At 42.6% G+C, this 23,769-nt stretch overlaps 1 protein-coding gene across 10 annotated transcripts in view; it reads right to left on the bottom strand.

Annotated features, from left to right (window-relative positions):
• Usp40 (ubiquitin specific peptidase 40) overlaps nt 1-23,769 on the bottom strand; it is a 78,067-nt gene that overhangs the window by 4,208 nt on the left and 50,090 nt on the right. For 6 of the 10 annotated variants that reach the window (XM_052750484.1, XM_052750486.1, XM_052750485.1 and 3 more), the window contains 12 exons: nt 19,580-19,633; nt 18,555-18,643; nt 17,559-17,645; nt 15,790-15,826; nt 13,310-13,374; nt 10,363-10,437; nt 8,050-8,173; nt 4,285-4,379; nt 2,473-2,591; nt 1,888-1,953; nt 389-599; nt 166-261 (listed from right to left, as the gene is read on the bottom strand). In XM_052750484.1, the coding sequence (XP_052606444.1) occupies nt 166-261; nt 389-599; nt 1,888-1,953; nt 2,473-2,591; nt 4,285-4,379; nt 8,050-8,173; nt 10,363-10,437; nt 13,310-13,374; nt 15,790-15,826; nt 17,559-17,645; nt 18,555-18,643; nt 19,580-19,633 (1,118 nt within the window). The other 4 variants (XM_052750491.1, XR_008220949.1, XR_008220950.1 and 1 more) reach the window with 4 other exon arrangements.

The raw sequence follows: 23,769 nt of genomic DNA, 5'->3' as shown, positions 1-23,769 counted from the left end.
GGGTTGGTCTCAAGGCTCTGCCTCCCTCACAGTGAATTATCTGTCTTTCCCCTCTTTCTCATTCATTCCCTGAAACAATTTGTATAAAACAAGATTATCTGCTAAGTTTCTCTACAAAATATTTGATCTTTGTGTTTCAAAATGGTAAATTCACTTTTAACCCACCTTAATGCCAATAGTGTCTCCATCTTTCAAGTAATATGGTCCCCCTTGCAAAGTATCTTGGTTTTTCTTCTTTTTCCTTTTGGCAACTTGCTGATTCTATTGGAAAATCAAATACCAATAAAATTCAACTTGGAAATTTTCCCTGGACTCTCTACCGCTGTGGAAAACTTGGTTCTAATGTCAGGTCAACCAGCTCTGCTTTCTCCGAGAAAGCCCAACTCACCCAGCTAGATATTGGAAGCCACTCAAACTTTTCAGGAAAATATTTGGCAATTTCAATCTTCTCCACAGGAAGAGAATAGAAATCAGCCACTCTCTGCCTCAAGGAGCCAGCAGTCCATCCTCGGGTGGTGTCCCATACCAGGTCCAGGGCCAGGGTGTAGGCTCTCTCACCAGGGATGCGTAGCTGTGTCCTCAGCAACACATCCCGGGGGCTGCAGGAGAGCAAAGGGGGCACCAGGCAATAGCACAGAAAAGATGGATGCTGCAGGCACGATGGACAAGGCTGCCCACCTCAGGTGTGCAGTAGGACAGAGGTCCTGCAGCAGCGTGGCGAGGGGCACATGGAAAACAGCTGTGTGGCACAAGGCTACCACTACTGTGAAAGACATTGTCAGAGTCTGGTCACTCTAGATAAAGGGTTCAAACCAATCAGATTGTCTGCTAAGAAACTTCTGGAGAAACATGAAAAATACACACATCACCCATGCTCATAAAATACAGGTTTATAAGCTTGCTGGAAAAAGGCTTAGTAGTAATTACAGTACTGGAAAAGTCATAAACAAGAGGACCTGTTTTCATTTGCCAATTCAGGAGGCATCTAAATGATAAATATTCAAGGTGGGTTTGAGGGTGAAATCAATACTCATGAGCTCTGCTTATGGGACTAGAAACCACCATGACCTCACTTTCAAGGAGATGAAAGCATTTAAGAGACTCAAAGTGTTCACATGAATTGGTCCCTAAACTCCCTGTCCACACATGTACTCTTAGAAAGAGGCTGGGGTTGAGGGAAGGTCAGGCCTGGACGGAAGGGCACTTTTTCAGACCAGGCTGACCTAAGAGCAATCTCACTGCAATGGGGAGAAGGAAGACAGTACTCACTGACAGTCATAAAGGTCATATAGACATTTTCCCCATGTGCAAAAAGCACAAAATGCTTGGAGTGTAGATGATCTGGGGGTACTTCTTTAGTATATAAATAATTACTACATCACACATACTATTGCAGGTCTTGGGGCTACAGCAATGAAAGAATGAACAGTTTGCTCTCATAGCACTTCTATAAGAGACCAGGAGACAGACACCTGCAAATGCATCACTCAGCACGCCGTGTGTCAGCAGGGGCAGAGTGACAGGAACCACTCTAAATCACATGCCCTGGGGAGAGTTGTGAGTGTGCATCCCTTAATGCCTCAGGTTGCCAAGAGCTCAGTAACTCCTTGGGGATGACAAACTAACACTCGCTGCTATTGACACCAAAGTGAGTTATAAGAAAGCCACACAGATCTCTAGAACACAATCTAGAGCTTTTTGAGGCAGGTTCTTGCTACGTAGTCTAGGCTGGCAATGAACTTGTGGGACTCCTGCTTCAGCCACACCCAGTTACAGTTGGAGTTGTTGGACTATTCAGACGCAGTGAGAAAACCACACTTCTGATCAGGCCCCTATATTTTCAGGGAAACTGCCACCCTGTGGGAGGTGTACAACGGGCTTCCTTACCCCAAGTCCTCCTCTTTTTGAAGAAGCTCTAAGCAGAGCTCTGCTCTCCGGCCCAGTCTGTACTCCCTGGGAATTCAAACAGAGCAACTGAGTAAGTCAGTAGGTTTTCTCCGAGCCCCAGGCCCCAATTCTAACACTTCCCTGAACAAAGGGGGTGCTGTCTGAGTGCTGCACTTGAGGAGCCAGGCTTTCAGAGAGCAGAGCATCTGCACTGTGGTGGCTGCTTCGAGGACACTGGGTCGTTCCTCACTGCACATGGAGACCCAGCTCTGGGAAGACGGCATTGTGTGTGCCCTGAATATCAGAGACCTCTATTTCTTGAGTCACTCCGAAATCCTTTAAGTTATGATGTTGTGGTCTCTAGGGCACAGAGAAAATGCACAATGCTATGTCTGATCTTACCATGGAGGCTGATATCATCCCAGAGTTACCTTGGGACAAGAAGCTTATCCAACTATAAGTTCTTAGGGATGGGTTTTCTGGGATAGTCTGACTCATGGCACAGCTTCCCTCATGGACCCTGCTTGCCCCCTATCCCCTACAGTGGCAGCAGGAAGTTGGCCAGGAATCCATTGAGATACTTACTTGAGCTGCCGCCGGTCAATGCGCAAGAGCCTGCTGGGGCGTTTGCTCTCCACTGTCCAAACTCTAAGGAGGGCTGGAGACTGGACTGCAAGCTTTGAGAGAGAGGTCAAGGCCATGGCCTAGAAGAAGAAACAGACATTTGTCTCTGATTTTAAAAGCACTCCAAAGCATCTGAATGAAACACTATGTAACTCCACGGGACGAGCACTTCAGTGTCAGCGTGTCAAGAAATCTATTAGAAACCACAAGGGTCTGGTGTGCTAGGACATGCCCACAACCACAGCCTTGGGAGGTGGAGACAGGTGGATTAGGAGTTCAAGGTCATCCTTGGGTACAGGTTTGTATTCCAGGTGGGCCCGGGATATATCATATCTGCCTCAAAAAACCCCATAAGGTTACAGAAATATCTGTCTTAAATGAAGTATATCCTGGTACTTTTTATATTCCTTTCATTGAAACAGACCAGAAAAATGAACTTTCTATTTCTAAATCCAAGTTAAAAAATATTTTATTATTTTTAAAATTTGAGACAGGCTTCTGCTCTGCAACCCAGTTTGGATAATCCTCCTGCCTAACCTCTTACGTAATTACAGGTATGTACTAGCACTCAAGGCTGAAATTTTTTGTTGTTGCTGTTTGTTGTTTTGAGACAGGGTCTCTCTATGTAGTCCTGGCTGTCCTAGCATTCACTATATAGATCAGGCTGACCATGAACTCACAGAGATCCACCTGCCTCTGCTTCCCAAGTGCTAGAATTAAAGGCGTGCATCATTGCACTCAAATTGAAAAACTTCTTAGTCATGTTTTTACAAAGTCATTTAAGAATCAATTCTACATGGGTGTGACTTACACACACAGAGCCTGCTTGTTCATCTACATGAACACAAGTATGCAAACACATCTGCTCTTCGGTTACAGAACTTTTGGTTTTGAAATAGTTAAAAGACTTTGTTTTGGCTCTAACAGGCAGGCCCAAACTGCATGATCTAATTCCATAGGGGCAGGAAACTTTAAGCGCCTTTCATATGGGGATAAAGCATGGAAAGCAGCCATTGTGCATTAGTTTTTTGCCTAAAAATGGCCATCTTTAATCTTTCAACTGAGGACCAGGAATAAAAAGGTCTTCCCACTTGTTTTCATGGGAATGGAGCTACTGCTTTTCTCAAGTAGGATTATTTCATTTCTTGGGGACACAAAAGATGCCCACTGCGGGCCATAATAGGCACTGTATCTGTCTCTGCAGTAGCAGAAGCAGTGTTCACGGCAGTCTAACAGCACAAGCCACTGTCTCATCACTGTGTGCTGTAGGGTCATCCAGGTATGACAAAGTGACACACAGACAACAAACGTCCAAGTCAGCATCCTCATACAGTCAGCTCTCAGCTGACCGAGGGAAACCCATACCACACAGCTCGGAACTAATGACATTTAACAAGTGGATCACAATGTACAAACAATATCAATGAAGAGCTAAAGGGAATGCTTTACAGATGGTTCAAGAAGCCATGTTTCCTAAAAAGTCAAAATGAACATAGGCCACAAGTCCCCGAGGACAGATCCAAACACAAGCACAGCATGCCTGTGAGGACTGGGTGAGTGGAAACCACGAGAACAATGGCACCAACAGATACCACGGTGTCTATGTTGAGCGTGGGCTGCCTGCTGATACTTACCCCTGACCATGGCATATAACACATGCCATATCAGGACAGACTGTAATTGGGGGAAGAGGAAATAGAAGAATACATTAATTAATATCTCCCTGGAAGAAGCCAGTTCAACACCAACGAATGCTTCAGGAAGGGGCCTGACCTTTGACTTCAGTTCCACCAATGTGGCCTCTTCTGAAATCTCCACGTCTCCCAAGTAGAGGAGGGTAACGTCTGCAGTCTCAGGGCCAGGAGCACCTGCAAAAGGACAGAGATGCATGTTTGGGAAGAACCTAACCTTCCTGACTTCATGTTTCTCAAGTGCTCTGCCATGTTCAAGACTGTAACCAGGCTCACTAGAGTGCTGTCTGAACCTCTGACCTGAGCCTTTGTACCTGCTCATGACCTCACTGTTGGCATTCAGCAGTCCGCCTTACACTCAAGGCTGTCTCCCTGCTGGCTGCTTCCTGCCTCACAGAAGACCACTGGCCAGATACTCGACGTTCTTTTTCTTCCTCAGAACACTTACCTGAACTTTTCATTTTCCTGTGTGTGTGCATATTTATGAGCAAGATTTTCAAGAGGAGGCAGGCAGTTATGGTTTTGTCTACCAGTGTCTGCTGTGCTGGATGCTATACAGTAAAGGCTCAGTAAATAAATATTCATGGAATGAAGCAACTCTTAACAAGAGGATCTATGTATGCTTAAAAATAAAACCCAAACCAAAAGACAATGCCTGGGTGCCGAGCACACAGATCCAGTTGGAGGCAAGTATAGGAAGATCACTGACGTCTGGGTCACTCTGATCCACTGACTGGGCCAGTCAGGGCTACCCTGTCTCAAAACATGTAAACATGGTGACCGGTGAAGTGGCACAGCAGATAAAGGTCCTTTTCTGGGAAAAACTGGTGACCTGGGTTCAAGTTCCTAAATCCATGTAAAGGTAGAAGGAGGAACCAACTCCACAAAGTTGACCTACAACTTTCACATATGCCCCAAGAAAACACACACACACACACACACACACACACACACACACACACACACACACACACTCACACACGATATGATGGGGGAACATGTCAAATGTTCTCTCATGGAAAATAATAACTAAAATTTAAGTTCAGGATATCCACACTCATTTTTTAAAAATTATATTTCTTGATTACTGTGGAGCACCCTGCTAACACATACTAAGAAATTGCAGGTTGATTCTACATAATTAAATGAAGTTCTCTTCCTTAAGTGGGTTTTGGTAAGTTGTTTGGCTGGCTTTGAACTCTTAATCTTCCTGCTTCAGTCTTCTGAGAATGGGGAGGACAAGTGCATCTACTACTACCAGCTTACCAGTGGTTCTTATGTCCCCCAAACACTCAGAAATTCTAAATGAAGAGTTCCACTGTGACACAGAAGCACTACCCAAGGTGAATCTTTCTCTTTACTTTCAAGGAGAAACGGGTTAAACATGCTTTCTAAACCTGTCCCCTCTCTATATGTAATCATGATTTCTAGCACCTAGATATCTTCAGAACTATTGACAATGAACTCATATAATCTAATCAGAATAATTCTCTGCAAATGCCACAGCTGACACTTAGAGAAGAATTTGACTTATTTACATTGATTTCCTCATGGAGGTTTAAAACAAGAACAAATACCATTTGTTCTTCAAAGCACCAAAACAGCTCAAGGTTAAGTAAAAGATACAGCAACCACACCATATTCCTAAAGCGCTGGGCCTGCAAAAACACATGCAGTCCCTTTATTCACGCCTCCAGCCATGAAGCACACTTGCTGGAGTGAAGTGGGACTCTGCAAAGGCAGTTCCCTTCCTGCTGGGGGCTATGTCCACCGTGATGCATGAGTTGCAGTCTGAATTTGACAGCAAGCTTCTGCTGCCTGTATTTCAAACAAGTCAGCTGGGTGACACCCAAGAAGCAGCCCCTAGGTGCTTTGGTAAAGACTCCAAAAGGCCTGGAACTATGCAGGATGTGTCTGGGCTCCAGCTCTGGCTCTTACCCTTGTAGCCATGGGAATGGTGAAGCCACAATTATGTAGGCCCATGACAGTAAGTGAGACTGTTGCCCTGAGGCCCTTGAGAGCTGCCACATAAAAGGTCTTTGAAAAAGTACCAGGTATTAGTATCAAGATCTCCATTCTAGTTCATGTTTTGGTCAATTTGATACAAACTAGCATCATCTGGGAAAAGGTAAACTCAATTGAGAAAACTGTCTCCATCAGATTGCCTGTAGGCAAGCATGCATGTGGGACATTTTATTGACTGATGTGGGAGAGCCCAGCCCACTGTGGGTAGTGCTGCCACTAGGCAGATAATTCTACCAGAAGTTATCTGAATGTGAGCCTGAAAAGCAAGTCAGTAAGCAGATTTCCTCCATGGTCTCTGCTTCATTTACCTCTGCTCTTACCTCCAGGTTCCTGCTAGAGTTCCTATCCTGACTTCCCTCAGTGATGGATAATCATGTGAACTAGGAGGCTTATTTGCCTTTCTTTCCCAAGTTCCTTTTGGTCAAGGTGTTTTACCATAACAACAGAAAGCAAACTAGGGCAATTGCTAAGATCACAGCGCTTCCCAGAGCTCACAAAGCACTGCTTAAAAATGGACGTTAGTATGGAAGATGTTATAAAGGAATGACTGACTAGCTTTTGATTTTCAACTTGCCATATATACATAAGTATATATGTACATATGATAAGATAAAAGGTAGATTATTGAATCTACTTTTAAAAAGGAATTACTTGTTTTAAATATGATAAATAATGAAATTTTTTGTCTGACTTTGTCAAATGTTAATGGAGTGGACATTGTTAATATATATAATGGAGTTTTTTGTCTGAATCTGTCAAATGTTAATGGACTAGACATTGTTAATGCAATTCTTGACTGTATATATTGTATATACTTATTGGATATAGTTTATCTTATATTAGTCATGAACTTCTTTTATTATTTTAGACAAAAAAGGGGAAATGTGGTGATATTGTGTCCCCCAATATATTGTGCTCCCTAATAAACTTATCTGGGATCAGAGAACAGAACAGCCTCTAGATAGACATAGAAGCCAGGCATGGTGGTACATACACCTTTAATCCCAGGACTTGAGATCTAATGTCCTGCTTGGAAAAAACACACGCCTTTAATCCCAGGAAGTGAGGGCAGGAAGCAGAAAAGTATAAAAGGCGAGGCGTGAGAACCAGGAACTAGAGGCTTTTTAAGCTATGCTTTTTTTTTGGTTTTTCGAGACAGGGTTTCTCTGTGTAGCTTTGCGCCTTTCCTGGAACTCACTTGGTAGCCCAGGCTGGCCTCGAACTCACAGAGATCCGCCTGCCTCTGCCTCCCAAGTGCTGCAATTAAAGGCGTGCTCCACCACCGCCCGGCTAAGCTATGCTTTTAGCAACAGTTCAGCTGAGATCCATTCAGATGAGGACTCAGAAGCTTCCAGCTTGAGGAAACAAGATCAGCTGAGAAGTTGGCAAGGTGAGGTTGGATGTGGCTTATTCTGTTTCTCTGATCTTTCAGCGTTCACCCCAATACCTGGCTCCATGTTTCTTTTTATTAATAAGACCTTTTAAGATTCGTGTAACATACATATATATACACACACACACACAAGTATATTTATGTATGCATATATATATATATATATGCACACTTTTATGTGTATGGGTGTTTTGCCTGCAAGTAGTCTGAGCACCATGTGCAGGCAGTGCCTGAGGAGGCAAGAAGAGGGTGTCAGATACTATGGAGAGGAGTCAGATGGTTGTGAGCTGCCATGTGGGTGCTGGGAACTGAATCCAGGTCCTCTGGAAGAGCAACAAGTGCTCTTAACTGCGGAGGCCCTGCTCCAACCCCTCAACCTGGCATTCTTTATGTAAGTACTGCAGCTGACTCCCAGGGCACTGTTCTTACCTTGGCTGGGAGCAGATGCCCAGCTGCTACCTTGAGGAGAGGCACAGTTGGAGTGGTCCCGACTCTCCCAGAGTCCTGACAGTCTTGCAGGCTGGTACCACCAGATGGGCACCTTCAAGAAACCCTGAAGAACAGAGTGTTTTAAGACTGAGTCTTCAAGTCTTCACTTTCACTGCTAGAGAGTTACAGGCTGTTGTGAGCTGCCTGCTGTTGTGCTGGGAATCAAACTTGGGTCCTCTGTAAAAGCAGTACATGCTGATTGCTGAGTCATCTCTCCAGCCTTCATACGTACATTTCTACAACGTTCTTTGAGAAGAGACTGGTCAAATAAATTACAGGTCAGGGATGTAGTGCAGTGGCAGAGTGAGAGACTAGCACAGGCAAGGTCCTTCCTTCTATCCCCAGCGCACACAACCCAAGTCCTTGCACGAAGTGGACTACCATGCAGTTACTGACAGAATGAGAAACTTCATATGTACTGACATAACACATACTTAGAGACAAAATACAAATGAAAAAACTAGGTACAAGTCAGGCAAGGTGGCTCATGTCTTTAATCCCACCACTTGGGAAGCTGGGGCAGGACTGCCATGAATTCAAAGTTAGCATGGACTATATGCAAAATATGGTATGCAGCATATAATCATTTGTGCAATGGGAAAATATGCACATGCATGTACATGTACACTGTACACTGTATACATACAGGACATATACCTGAGTGTACACACACCAAAGTGTAAACCTCTGCAGGCTACAGAAAAAATTGGATGCCTGTGTGGAGGACTGGAATGGTGAGGGCTGGGAAGAAGAGACATTCCAATTTTTCCTGGTCCAACATTTTAGGTATTTGGGATTTTATATCATAGATCTATTCAAACATTCACTTTAAAGATCCTTGTGCAAAGTCAAATAAGAGTCTATGAAATTATGAAAAAGAAAAGAGCAGATTTGATATGTGATCCTCAAGACATGGTTAAGTGAATTTAAAGACAGAACATTAAAATAATGAAGAGATGTGACCCTTCAGTGGACAGTGCAAAGGATGCATATCCTCATTAACTCGCAGCTTATAAAAATGCACATTTTGAACCTCCTTTCCCCTCTTTTCTTTTTTTCTCACCATCCTCCTGCTTCACCCTCACTGGACTCTTAATGCTTGGCTACAGTCCATTTTCTTAGGACAGAAGGGAAACGAGGGGAAAGACATGGCAGTGACTCCTGCTTTCCATTTTCATCATTTGACAAACAGCTTTCTATGCTGTCTGAATGTTCTAATAAGTGAATGTCATTTATCTAGCTATTGGAATTTGGACATTTTTATTTTTATCTTTTTGCCTTAGAAATGAATAAACACTGGTCTTAAAAGCAGTGATGTGCAATGCTTGTAAAAAACAAACAAACAAACAAAAATCACAACGCACGCGGGTCTTTTTACTTTCTGAGAGGACTGTCATTTGGAATGTGTCAGAAAAACAATTTGGCAATATAGAGCAAAAAAGTCTTTTAAGAACATGCATACCTTTTGATTTAATAACCCTACCTTAGAGAGTTTCAGTACTAATTGTCAACAAAATTAGGGGCTGGAAAGATGGCTCAGTGCCCTTCAGAGGACCAGTGTCAGCACCCACACAGCAGTTCACAACTATAACTCCAGTTCCAGGGGATCTGGAGCTCTCTTCCAGCCTCTGTGGGCACCAAGTACACACGGTACACAGAAAAACATACAGGCAAAAATAAAAATAAATACAAAAGCAAAACTTAAAAACAAGCCGAATTTGTAACACTGGGAATATAAGAAATTAAGTAGCAGTGAATGACTAGTTTGGATGTAATGGTAATTTCTGGACTTTTGATAAGGTTAAAATAGTAACTATAAAGCTTGGTATGGTGGACACGCCTTTAATCCCAGTACTTAGGAGGCAGAGGCTGGTGGGTCTCCTTGGGTTCAAGGCCAGCCTGGTCTACACAGCTAGCTTCAGGGCAGCCAAAGGTATATAGTGAGACAGTGAGACTCCCTCTAAAAAATAAGTTAAATATAAAAATGGAGGAAATAAAATTCTCTATATAATTGATTTTACATATAATTTAAACTTAATTGTTTATAGACATTTTAATAGATAATGATTTTAATTTTACTTTACATATAGCTATTTTATCTAGCAGTTAGGAAGGAAATTTGCCTGACTGGTAAGATTTTGGCAAAGCTGTCTAAGTTTTTATGACTGTTATATTTTCTCATTCCCCATCATCACAGTAATCAGAAAACAGTAACCATTACTTACGAAATGCTATTTAGAAACAGTATCTTACCAGAGGAGGGAGTTCTCCTTCAGTTAAAAGTAAAGTATCCCCAGAACATATCATGAGCTCTTTCAGGGTTGCATCCTGGGAACACAGAAATTCTCGTTGTCACTTATGACTTCTGAAAGGGTCTTTTAAAGTCTCATGCTTCTATCACCCTCTCAAGAAGTAGACAATGCAGCAGACCCCGAAGACCAAGAGATAAAGCAGACCACACAGTCATAGCAGCATTATGTATTAAACTGTGGGTACAAACCATGCGGACCGTGAGATCTCAGGAAAGAGAGGATGATTTGTGGAGTGTGAGATGTAAGTAATTCTGGGAAAAAGGGCTGGATTTGGAAAATTAGAGGAAAGAAGAGAAGGAATTTTGTGGTGGAAAAAAAGAACAAAGGCAAAGTCAGGGGTGACAGCGGCTTATTTCGGTTAAGAACTGAGAGATGGGAAGGATCGGAGTGGACAGCGCCAGGTGGCAAGCGCTGGAAGTGAGTACAAGAATGGACACTGGCTGAGGTGTGGTACAGACAGCCGCTAGGACAGTGTGGCCACTGTGGATGATGCTGCAGAGGAACACCTGGTGCCAGGGAAGCCGCTGAAGTAATTCAGTTAAGAGGAAAAAGGCTCAAGTGACAGTCTGGCAGTGTAAAGGGTCAAGGAGAGTGTAGACAGGCCGGCAGCCTTTGAAGGCCTGGACTAAGTCAGGGAAAGAGAGAGACATAGTTTGAAGACTAGGACGGGGAAGACTGTAAAGCTTGGAAGGGCACACTGCTTTGAAGGCAATGTATTTGCTTTGAGATAAATTGTTTGATACTGATTTGGGAACTGATTATGAAGAAAATGTCCAGGCATGATGGTGAATGCCTATAAGCCTAGCACTTGGCAGGCAGAGGCAGGAGGATGGAAGTTTGAGGCCAGCCTGGGGTATGTAGTAATACACTGTCTTTGGAAAAACAACAGAAAAGTGAAGAGGCTACCTAATTTTAAGACTTCAGGATTCTCTGAGGTGCTGTGGGGCCGCAGGAATATATCATAAGAACTCAGCTGGTTATGGCAAAGTCACTACCTGGAGGGAATCAGGGAATTCCTCCAGAGGAAGCCAAATTCCAAGGAGTTTTTGGTATTATTTGGCTTGTTATGTATCAGCTGTATTTTGTTATGAAAATCATGTGTGCCTTCATAGTTTTCCCAATTGACTTTTCCCTAAGAAGGGCTAACAGTGTGGACTGATCACTCTCTGGACATACACATTCCAGGTATTTGGAGAACAGCCTCAGGAAAGGCTTTCTCTGGAATCAGATATCTCCCTTGGCCACTTTCAAGGACTAACAGTGATATGCTAACCAGTCATTAGCACTCAGTTGACCTTCTCTTTTACCACTCCCATTTTGGATTGTTAAAGAAAGCCTGGTGCTCACTGCCAGAGGAAAAATTCTTATCTGCCTTTATGACCCTGTAGAATTCAAGCCTGGTGACCTTGCTTGACTAGGAGCTTGATATAACTGAATTCTGGGGAGACTTAGGCAGAATGTGGAGAACAGAGAAGAGAAAAGAGAATGGAAAAACTAGATGGGTAAGAACTTGAGAGGAACAAACTGAGATGGGGAAGAACAAGATTGAAGAGCTAGAAGAGAGTACTAGAGGAACGAGATGGAAGATGAGGAAGAGTCAGATGGGAAAGTCCTAGCTGGGTAAGAACAAGGTGAAAAGAACCTAGATGAGGCAGAATTAAGACGAGAGAATTAAGATAGAGCTTAAGAGGGAGCAGTAGATAAACAGAGAGAAATCAGGCAAGAAAGGAGCTAGGCACGAGAACAGAACTGAAGCTGTGTATACAGGATGTTATGCCAGAGGAATTAAAGCAAATGGACTATAGAGCTCGGTGTGCTGAGATTCTATTTCCTGAAAATAGTTCTCGCCGTTAGTAGTTCTCTCTCCTGAGCCCCTGGGATGTATAATATTAAGGCTGGTCCCGCTACTATTATACAAGACTGAGGCCTGTTTCTTCCTCTGTCATCCAATCCCACTAAGACTCAGTGGACTTTACTGACTGGTAAAGGGTATCCCAGTGGAAAGCCCTGGTATGCCTGTTTGAAAGTGTTCTACTGTAAACCACTGCTGATTCCTAGACAGTAGGAAGGCACACAGAGCTGTGCCGTCCACAAGATAGCAGGAAGGCCGGGGTGGGGTGGGGTGGGGGGGGGTGGTAGTGCTGACCACCGCTATCTAAGGCAGAGCTTCATTTGGCCACTTGCTAAAAATGTGGGTGAGGAGGTCTAAAGCAATTTAAGACCAACAAATGGACTAATTGGATTCCAACTACCTAAACATAATTCTTCCTGCTGCTGGACCATGTGGCTGGTTGGTAGGGGTATTTATTTATAGAGAAATTCTGAAATTAAAGTATTTGGGGGGTGGAATTTCTGAGTGTCTTCAAAGGCTTTCCCACATCCACATTTGCTCTCTGAAGTTCTCACTTTCTGTGAACTATGCCTCAGGCAGCCTGCTCATCAGAGGGAATCATCACTCATGTCAGAAATGCTTTTACCTAGCCCAGACTTGTCAGTTATCAGAAAACCAGTTGGAAAAAGTGAACATAGACATACATGTTCACAGATATTTTTTTTTTTTGTATTCTAAAGAATAAAAGCTTTCTTTAGAATTGCTTCCTATAAGGGAAGAAGGAATTATGTATGGAAATATGAAATAAGCTTAACCATTTTAAAAAGCAAATTGTAGAAAAAGTGGGCTGGCAAGATGGTTCAGTGGGTAAGGGAGCTTGCCACCCAAGCCAGGTGAACTTGGAACCCACATAAGATGGAAGGAGAGAAGTGACTGCATGCAGTTGTCCTTCGGCCTCTAAGGCCTGCTGTGGCACATGTGGCATGTCCCAGCTCCCCATCACACACACAATATGAAAATCAAGTATTCTGAAAATGAGGAGAAAGGAGGATCTTACTTCTTCACACAAAGGCTCCCCGGCTTCATAGCACCAATCCATCTTCCTCAAGTGCCACCGCTCTCCTAGGAGGGAATCAGCAGCAAGATGAAAGCTCTAGAGGAGAAGCTGTAAGAGTGTGCAGGAGCAGCTTCTAGAGAAAAAAGGCAGCCAGCGCGGCCCCAGTGCGGTCACAGGTTCATTTGTGTTGAAATTATGTCCTCTACAATATGAAAAATACTAGGTTGTTCCTTCAGCTCTCGTTTGCTTTTCTCCCAGCAGGAACTTGTAAATCAAAGCCACATACTTACTGGGGATATGTTCAGGAGTAACACTGAGCCGCCAAGTGCAAGCTCCTGAGCCCACCCACACTGCACAGTCGGGCACACAGTAAACTAAAGGAACAGTGGGCAGAGTGTACTTGCTGCTCTGCTGCGGTGTTTCCTTCGTGCCTTACGAATACATGCATACTAGATCATGTGTCAGTGCCCTCCCTCCCTCTCTCTCTCTCTCTCTCTCTGCCCCCGCCAAGTACTCAAGAAGTTGAATTTGATTTTGCTGTTACACCTGGGAAATTCCTAAGGTGTACAGGAAACTATCCCCACCTACTTAGCAGTTAATCTAAGGAAAATAGTACTTCCTGAAAGGCATGTTCATCAAGTGAATGTGAGTATTTACAAATGTTAAATACAATTTGATTAGAATTCTGTTTTTCAGTAGACTAGCTACACTGGTGAAATGACACTTTCTTTTTTTAAAAAACTGTTTCTTTTCTGTGGGAAAAATGTTGAATGGGGGAAGTTAAAAACCCTGATTATTAAAAGACTAGCAATGTTGATAAGTAAATATACCTAACAGGCAGATGATGTTATTTCTTATTTACCTTTAGGTAAATAAGAAAGTTCCAGGTTTGACTCTCTACAGTACCCTTTTTTGTAAGAACCTGATTAGCTGTCAGTACTGGTTTAAACACAGTTAAGATTTGTCAACTAACTTCCTTCTTCCTTTCCTTATTTTTTTTAGGGTTTGGAGGGGCAGGAGGCTGGAGGGATCAAATCGAGCGCTTTGAACATGCTAGGGAAGTACTCCACCACTGAGATAAGTCATCAGATATTGCTTTGCTCTGAGACACGGCTTTGCTATGCTGCCAGTCTAGCTTAGAACTTGTGTTTGTTTGTTGAGTCAGGGTCTCTCTACAGCTCCCTGGCTATCCTGGAACTTACTCTGTAGACTAGGCTGGCCTGGGACTCGAAGAGATCTGCCTGCCTCTGCTTCCTGAGTGCTGGGGTTAAAGGTGTGCGCCATACAACTTTTGATCTTCTTGCCTCTGCCTTCAAAGGCTGGAATTATGGGGATGGGGCAGCACCCTGGTCCCTTACACTAATTTTTAAAATTAATCTAAGTATCTTTTAAAAAATCGCTAATGAGTTTCACAATAGTAGCACAGGCCTTTAATCTCAGCACTCAGGAGGCAGAGGCAGGCAGATCTCTGTGAGTTTGAGGCCAGCCTGGGCTACGGAGTGAATTCTAGGACAGCCAGGGCTATACAGAGAAATCCTGTCTCAAAAAAAAAAAAAAAAAAAGTAAGTTACAAATGAATACCATCTCTTCACTGTACTGCACAATGACAAGAAGCTGGGTTCTGAAAGCAGAGAAATGCTCCCCGTTGACTGTCTGGGAATGTCTTCTAGCTGTTTGAAGCCTATTTGAAGCTTCCTCATCACAAACTGGAACTAGGTGGAGATCCTTATGCTGGAGGGCTGCTGCTGAGGATGAACAAAGCACTGCACATACACACACTGCACATACACACACACACTGCACATACATACACACACTGCACACACACACACACTGCACACACACACACACTGCACATACACACACTGCACATACATACACACACTGCATATACATACACGGCAGGAGTGCCTTGCCTTGAGAGTATATTAACTTCCCTCCTGAGACAGAGTCAGGACTTCTGCCTATAGAGAGGCTTGAGAACAGGAGAGCACTCCAGCAGGTCAGTATGGTGCCCTGCTAAGCTTACTGACACGGTTCTGGGTGGGAAGCATGTTCAATTATCCTCAACTTATTTTCTTCATTCGCATTGTATTTTCTAATTTACAACACAAAATACAGAAATAAACAGGGTGTAATTAAATTTTGAATTACTGTGATTTTTTAAAAAATCAGTAAAAGACCTGCCAGAACAGTCCCAGGTGGTAGAAACCTTAGCTTTCTTTCTGTTACATCTTTGCTGGATGCAATGTTAGTTATCTTTACTTAGCACTAATTTGCCATTATTTTAAGTATGCAAATAAGAACCAGAATTTGTTATGTAGTCACAAGATTTAAGCTATTTTTTTTCCTCACACTCTGTAAAATATTTTTCCATAACTTCCACAGAAGGAAGAAAGCTTGAGAATTCATCAAGAAGCTTCCAGATAACTGTTTTAAAGCATGTGGATAAGATTATATTATCAGGGTAAATAGCTTACCTTGCTGACCTGACTTCTCCAGCATTATCTTTAAACACTGTAAAAAAAAAAAAAAATTACCCTCAGTGTTAGTTTTCTGCTTCTGATCTACATAGTGTGAGGAGACACCTGGATTCTAAGCCCAGGACTAATTAAAGTCTGATTATCTACTTCATTGTTCTTGGATAAAGACACACAGAATTTTGATTATTCACAAGCTAGCTCTCCTTTAGGGGCAAGGTAGGCCAATCTGGACAGAGAAACAATCCCTGCCACTTGCAACCAGGGCTTAGTTTTGGGTTCTGTTAACAATACGAGGCCCTGTGGGTGGCACACACTTGTAATTTCAGCCACTAAGGGTTAAATAACCAGCAACACAGACCAAACCAGACATTTAATTCACTGACTTCTTAAAAGGACAAACAGTGTACACATGACCAAGTTTTACATACACAACCACTTAGGAATCCTCCAGCCTGAACTAACACCTAGGAAAATCCCATACAAACTCACAGGAAAGAACTGTGGAAGTGACCTCACAGCACAATGTAAAACACCAGACACTTGCCAAAGATTAAAGAAAACAAAAGCATAATTAACAACACCCAACTTCCTCAGGAAAAACATTTCTAAACCAAACTCATCCAAAAGATCAAAGTTGGAGTGAAATTACTTAAGAGCAAAGGGAAGCAAAACCCAGCTTCTCATTGTCTGTCAGTGACTCAAGGTCTAGTTTAAGAAGGAAAGTGAACACACGTCTGACTTTTTTGGTCCCTAGCATCTACTACAGGCCGGTAACCAGTTATTTTCTTGTAGAGTTTGCATTATGGAAGCATGTGGGTGAGGACATATATGTGGACTCTGCTTGTGTAACCCTGCCTAGCCTGTCCCTCACTAGGTAGCTCAGGCTCCTCAGACTTGTAATACTCCCACTTCAGCCTCCTGAGTGTCTGGATAACAGCACACCATGGTTAATGGTTTTTCTTCAAACACCTTTCTGAAATTTTGTAAGCTTCCTTCCATAGGATTTTAGTTCTTCTTCTGAAGTCCAATCGTCCCACTTTGATAAGTGGACCTCAGTCTCCACGGAAGCTTCACTGTCTTTTGTGAAGACGGTGCAGCTTGGCATACACTTTCCTGTCCTAGACAGAGAACCAGCACTTACTACAGGATGTCCTGGCTCCTCCTTCTAGAACCAAGTAGCTAAGCCTAGCAGCTATGTCCAAAGAGAAAATAGATGCAGTCCATCAGACTCTCCTAGTTTACTAAAAATCCCAGTTCTTAATGACAACAACATAATTCTTCATTTGTTTTCTCAATACACTTAAACATACAAAAACATTCAACCCTGCTGTGTGATATTTTTATGTATATTAAGTAGGAAATATATCAAAATGTTAATAGTAGTGGGATAAGAAACAATGAAGGATTTTAATATTTTTCTTTTAAATTCATTTCTTGCTGTTTTGAAACAGGGTTTTCTGTCACTCAGGCTGGCCTGGAACTCCCATATGGATGAAGATGCCTCTTCCACCTTCCAAGTGCTGAGAATGCAGGGGTGTGCCACCCTGTCTGCATAGCTCAAATTTCTATAGTATTGCTGATAATCAGAAAAGTAAAAAGAACAATAATAATCTTATTTAAAAGTTCCAGTTGGTTCACCAGCTTTCTGAATTGCCTTCTAAAGAGCACAAACAAATCCTGGAAGTATACTGTGCAGGCCCTCAGCTTCTGACTTCCAGATCCCGGCTGAGGACAGCATGGCCCCCAAGCCCAAACTCATTACTTACATCTCTCACAGAGAGTGTTTCTTCTACTATGACTTCCATCTCCGCCCCAGGATGAATGTCACTCGCCAGAGCAAAAAACAGGAACAGCTATGAGCAAGACAGAAGTGTGAAGATAATTTCCCCTGAATTGAAATCTCCTACAACCTGTTATTTATTTCCACACAAATAGAGCTAAATGTCCATAGAGCATTAATAACAAGCTCAGTGGTGGGAGCAGAGTGCTTGCCCAGCATTCTTAAGGCCCGAGTTTTAACCCAATGTTGCAAAAACATGCAGTCAGGCAGACAAAACAAGCACCAAATTTTGTGAAAACAAGATCATATTGAATAATTTCACGTTATCATTTAAGTAACAACTTCACTTTTCTGAAAGCAAAACTACAATGCTACTCATGATCACCGGAAGCCTAACAAATGTCCCCATCATTTTAATCTACCTCACTTGTCACAGCTTGTCATGCCTGATACTTGCAAGCATTCCAAGGAAAGCGGACTGAAGGGCAGTGATTGGGAAAGTAATTAGATGGATCCAGGAGCCACAGGGAACAGGATCAAAGTCCAGGCTGCCCTGATTCAGGTAGTAATGAAGCTATGGCAATAACAGCTCTTTATCTAGGCAGTTTCTGGCAAGGGGTCCACTTTGTGGGCTGCTGAAAAGGACAAGGGTGAGGGAAGTCGGTATACAGCTATCACATCCCTGCAAGACTCACTTAAGCCCAGTCAGTGTTTATAACATCTACTTGTTCAAACTGGTGGCCACTCAACCTTACACAGTTTCCCCAACCACAAAAGGAACCTCAGAAATATCCTTTGGAATAGTATTTTTGGTTTCAACAGGAAAATATATACATAGTCTAATAATATAAAAATTTTGAGGAAATTTAAAAGTAACTTTTTACAGAAAAACAGCACTCCTGGAGCATTTAATGTATCAGTAACAAAATAAAGACTTTCTAGCAAGAAAGGTCAAACTCTCTTCTGCTGGGCTTTACTGTACCTGAGAGGAAGTTGGTGCTTTTCCCAGACAAAGTCCCAAGGAACTCCCCATCTTCACCTCTGCTTCCTCCAAAGTCCAAGCATCTGGTACTATGAAGAAATTTGATAACCAAGTGAATATTTTGAATTCCTACCTCTCGTAGCAAAATGACATTATTTTCTTTGAAAACCTAAGAGGATCAAGGCTGGGCTGTAGCTCAGTAGAATCTGTACTTATCCTGGGCAAGGCCCTTAGTTTCAGCCAGCACCACACCATTACTAGATTTTTTTTTTTTTTTTTTTTTGGTTTTTCGAGACAGGGTTTCTCTGTGTAGCTTTGCGCCTTTCCTGGATCTCGCTCTGTAGACCAGGCTGGCCTTGAACTCACAGAGATCCGCCTGCCTCTGCCTCCCGAGTGCTGGGATTAAAGGCGTGCGCCACCACCGCCCGGCTAGATTTTTATATACACTCTAAAGAATAGATTATTGGGAGAAAAAGGTGAGTTGTGCTTCATATGGAAGTATCACATGTACAGGGGCTATGTTTAGTTTCCACATTCCTACAGCAGTCTCATTATCTTGTACCACAATGCTAACAAACACGATTCATACTTAACATAACTTGACCAAAGACTTGTTTACATGCATTAAAAAGTCTGCACGATGGACTCGCTTCATCCACATTTAAAGTTGTGAAAGGGAGCACCATCAGTCATTAAATTATCTATGGCTGAATCAGGTCTGACGACAAGAGGTGTCAGGAAACAGACTATTCATAACTGGTATCACAATGGACTAAACAAGCAGAGACTAAGAAGTCAAGTTATGAAGATCCTTAGACAACACCATGATTACAGCAAGGACTGCAGCATCAGAAGGAGTTTTACTTAAGAAAACAGAAACGGTGTAACAAATAAGATGCCTGGATGGAAATATGTCCATAAGTCAGTTTCCCAAAGGTAACTTAGGAATGTGAGATATCGAAGCCATTATTTACTGTCCACATGTTCTGTCCACCTGCTAGTCTTTGAAAGCTGCCAAGATTTACCTGGACAAAGAAGCTTCCCGTTTCTATCAATGGGTCTCAAACAGCTGTTTTCAGCTGTGAATGAAAAGAAGGTGGTTAATTACTAAACAAAGAGCTCCGAAGCAATCCCTCACTACACTAATTACAGGAAATACAATAAGCAAGCCCCCAGCCCCCAAAAAGCAAAACTCTGGATGAACACAGTGGCTCTATACTGTGTCTGTAATCTCAGTGCTCACTCAGGAGGCCAAGGAAGAAGGGTCATGGATTCAAGGCCAGCTTTGGTGGCTATCCTTCACTTTGCAGTCATGCAGAACTATATAAACAGCTGAAATGGTTCAGTGGGAAAATCACAACTAGCCAATGACTTCAGCATGTTTCCCCCCAAACATTACAAATCCTAAGGTTACACAGATATTAGGAAAAGAAAAAAAGTGAAATGAATACATATGCATTTAAAACACTAGAAACAGCCGAATATTTATGTCTTGCAGAACACTGATCTAAAGCAGGGTATGGTAGTACGCACCCTACTTATTATAAGCATTTGGAACTACTGCTAAAAATCTGAAGTCAGCCTGCTCCACATAGTGAATTCCAGGCCAGTCAGGGCTACACAGCAAGACCTGGTCTCCAAAACAAAAACAAGGAAATAGGTCCAGAATGTGGACAAGGACTGTCTTCCACTCCCAGGACAGCTGGTGATGAGGCATGAGCAGCTTTCCTGCTCCTTGGCAAGTGCTCGGACTTCGGAGTTGAGCTCGGCTCCCAGGACTCTCTTTCTGTGTTTAACGTCAGGAGACATCTCGGAGAGCTCTTTCAGTCTGAAGTCTTTCTCCAGCATCACTTCCCCCGGGCTGCTTTTGCACTTCTTGTCACAACTGCCATCCTCACTTAGGTCACTGAGTGTGCCTTCAGCAAGTTCCTCTGCTGCATGTCTGGAGCCTCCTGAGTGACAGCTATGTCACCATTCTGTGGACAGCAGCTGCTTCTATACTGTGACTTTAGTTTCTCTGGGGGCTTCTTTCATGATCCATTTTTGTATGATGTCAGGTAGGCGTACAGCCGGGAGAAGAGGCAGCAGAACTACACACGCTTTGCTTTCTGTATGCGGAAATGCATGAGACATGCACTAGCCAATCACCACTGGACTTGAAGGAAGGGATGTGACTGGTCTCATCTGTGCACCGAAGAGTGATAACTATGGACATGCTTCAGTCAAAGACACACTGAAGTCTGAACTACTTAACTGAAATTCAAGCAAACTGCAAGTGTGCAAAGCAGAGCACCTGCATTTCAAATATACTTAGCAAATGGATGAGGCCAGCATGTGCTGCTGAGGATGCAGACTCTTGATCTCAGGGAAGGAGCACACTAAGTTTTCAGTCCAAAATGAATTCTTATAAAGCCAAGCATGAACTGGAAGGAAGGAGTGTCAAGATTTCTCAATGGGCAAGAATGGCACAAGCTTAAAATGATCTAACTTCATTAGAGTGAAGACTTTCTTCCTGAGACTCCAGAGTTCTGTCTCGTATATTATGCTGTTATGAAGCTGGTATACATTTTAAGTACACATTTCTTGCTAAAGAAGTAGATAAAAGCATTTCCCTAATTTAAAAAGTAGGTTTTAAATACTGTGTTTTCAAAATCATTTGTTTCAGTCCCAGCTGGGTATGATACTGCATGCCATCTACTTGGCCTACTACTGCAGGAGGGTTGTTTAAGCCCAGAAGTACAAGGTTGAGGCAGGGCAACATAGCAAGACAACCTCTTACCTCAGTTATGAACAAAGAAAACCAACTTTCCTTTTCCCTCAACAAGTCTTTTCTGTGTATTCTGTGCCAGGGCACCGGGCTAGAAGCTATGGTACAGAGGTAAGCCTGGCAGCATGGCCTCTGCCCGCACAGAGCCTCATCTAATGGGAGGTGAACGGCAATGGCACAAATCAAAAGGCAGTTTGCAGAGTCCAGGGTATTATGAGTAAAGCAGGAAGACTGAGACTCCACGGTCAGAACAACAGAGAATGTGTAAGTTAAGAGCAGAGGAACAGCACAAGCTAGAAGACAGAGTGCAAAGGCAAGAAAGTTCAGAGAACAGAGCATGGAGAGTCTCCAGGGAGACGAGGGCTTGTGCAAGGGACTCACAAAGGCAGTCTGCAGTTTGCTGTGAAGAAGCAGAGTGCTGGCAATGAGGTCACAGATAGGCAGGCCCTGACTGCAAGACCCACAGATAGATAGCTTTAGGGTAGTGGAAAAGCAGAAGGAGCTTGGACAGAGGGCAGGATCTAGCTCCTAAAGTGGAGAGGATCCCTTGCTGCTTGAGACATGGTGTGGAGGGAGAACAGGTGTCGAGAGGAGGAAATTAGTTACTGGGCACAGTATCGAGCCAGGGTTCTTTATAAACCATATGCCTTTGATAAACTTGACTGATGTATTTTTACTTAGAGTAATATATATCCAGTCTAAGAGACAGGGTTTCTCTGTGTAGCCCTGGCCGTCCTGGAACTCGCTCTATAGACCAGGCTGGCCTCAAACTCAGATCCTCCTGTCTCTGCCTCCCCAGTGCTGGGATTAAAGGTGGGCACCACCACCGCTCTCATTTATGTTTTTATAAGGTTGTATGTTTTACCTTTCTCCAGTAAGTATCTAGGAATATAACTGGTAAGTAAATGTTTACATCTAAGTTTTCCAAAGAGAATATAGCACTTCCTAGTCCCTGCACACAGCAACTCCACAGGTGGTTCTCTTGGGATTGGATGTTTACTTAGGTGTAGGTGCTGTGACTTCCCTCTAGTGGCTCCTGACACTATTCTTCTCTCACAGGCAGGCCTTCCTAATTTGGGCTGGGATATCTTCTGTCTGGGTTACAAGTACTTTCTGTAAACTCTTTATCCAAGTCTAAACCACGTGTTTTATAAGTTTTTCTCCTAGTTTGTAGCTTTTTTTTCAAATGTCCTTTGAAGAGAACTTATCATGGCGACTCTGGGTAATTTACTTTTTTTTTTTTTTTTTTTTTTTTTTTTTAATATTCTTTCATGGTTTGAGTGTGCTTTAAAAAAAAAAAAAATCCTTTCCATATAGTAAAGTCACCAAGATTTTCTCCAAGAAATTTTATTCTTTTTAGTTTTAGCATTTAGTTCTATATTGATTTTAAGTTAATATTTTATAAGATGGAGGGTAAAGATGAAGTCTATATCTGCATATATAGAAGTCAAATGATCCATAACTTGTCTATGGTACATTGGCTTCTTCTTGAAAGCCTTAAAGTCTTAAAGGTGCAAAAACTATTCTTTGTTCATTGTACATAAAAGTGAGTTACACACATCTACAAGCTCTATGCCTCTTCCCAGATACCAACAGGCAGGACAAAGAGGAAGTCTTGAAGCCATACACGGTAGCACTTCCTCAAAGCTGTCCTGGCTACTTTAAGGCTTTTGTTGTTGCTGCAGTTTTCGAGACAATGTCTCACTATGAAGCCCTGGCTGGTTTGGAACTTGCTATATGTAGACCAGTTTGACCATGCATTCACAGAGATCTGCCTGCCTCTGTCTCCCAAGTGCTGAGACTAACCATACTTGGTTACTTTCAATTCTTTATATTTCCATGCAAATTTTAGAATGGCGTTATCTTGTAAAAATAAACCTGCTAATCGTTTTGAGTGAGAACACACTGACTCTAGGGAGATAAGCTCTTCACAATAGTGTGTCTTTGGATTCGTGAACGTGGCACACTGTTCCAGTTACTTGCATTTCTCTTTAGTTTCCTCTGCACGTTTTCTAGTCCTCATGGTATAGATTCTACATATATCTTCCAAACATATCTTTGATACTTTATGACATTATTACTGTTTTCTGGTAAGCACACCAGGGCAAACACTTGTAATTCTAATACTTAGGAGGCTGAGCTAGGAGGATTTTGAGTTCCAGGTCATCTTGAGCTATATAGTAAGACCCTATCCAAAAGAAAACAAAACAAAACAAAACCCAGATAAATAAATACAGTTTTCTCCATTTTAATGTCCATTTTGTTTTTTGCTGTTGACAGATAAAAGTTTAATGGATTCCTGTATATTAATTTTGAATTCTTGCATTTAATGAGATACCCATTTATATTCACTAAAATGACAATGAGAAGGGACCATCACAAACATTAGCAAGGACGTGGAGAAACTGCAACCTTGACACACTACTTAATGTTCTGAAAATTAGTTAA

Source organism: Peromyscus californicus, unplaced genomic scaffold (genome assembly GCF_007827085.1).
Source record: "Peromyscus californicus insignis strain IS unplaced genomic scaffold, ASM782708v3 Scaffold_21__1_contigs__length_65335640, whole genome shotgun sequence".
Classification (NCBI taxonomy): domain Eukaryota; kingdom Metazoa; phylum Chordata; class Mammalia; order Rodentia; family Cricetidae; genus Peromyscus; species Peromyscus californicus.
Note: the sequence above shows the minus strand (reverse complement) of the source record. Positions and strands in the feature narration are given on the sequence as shown.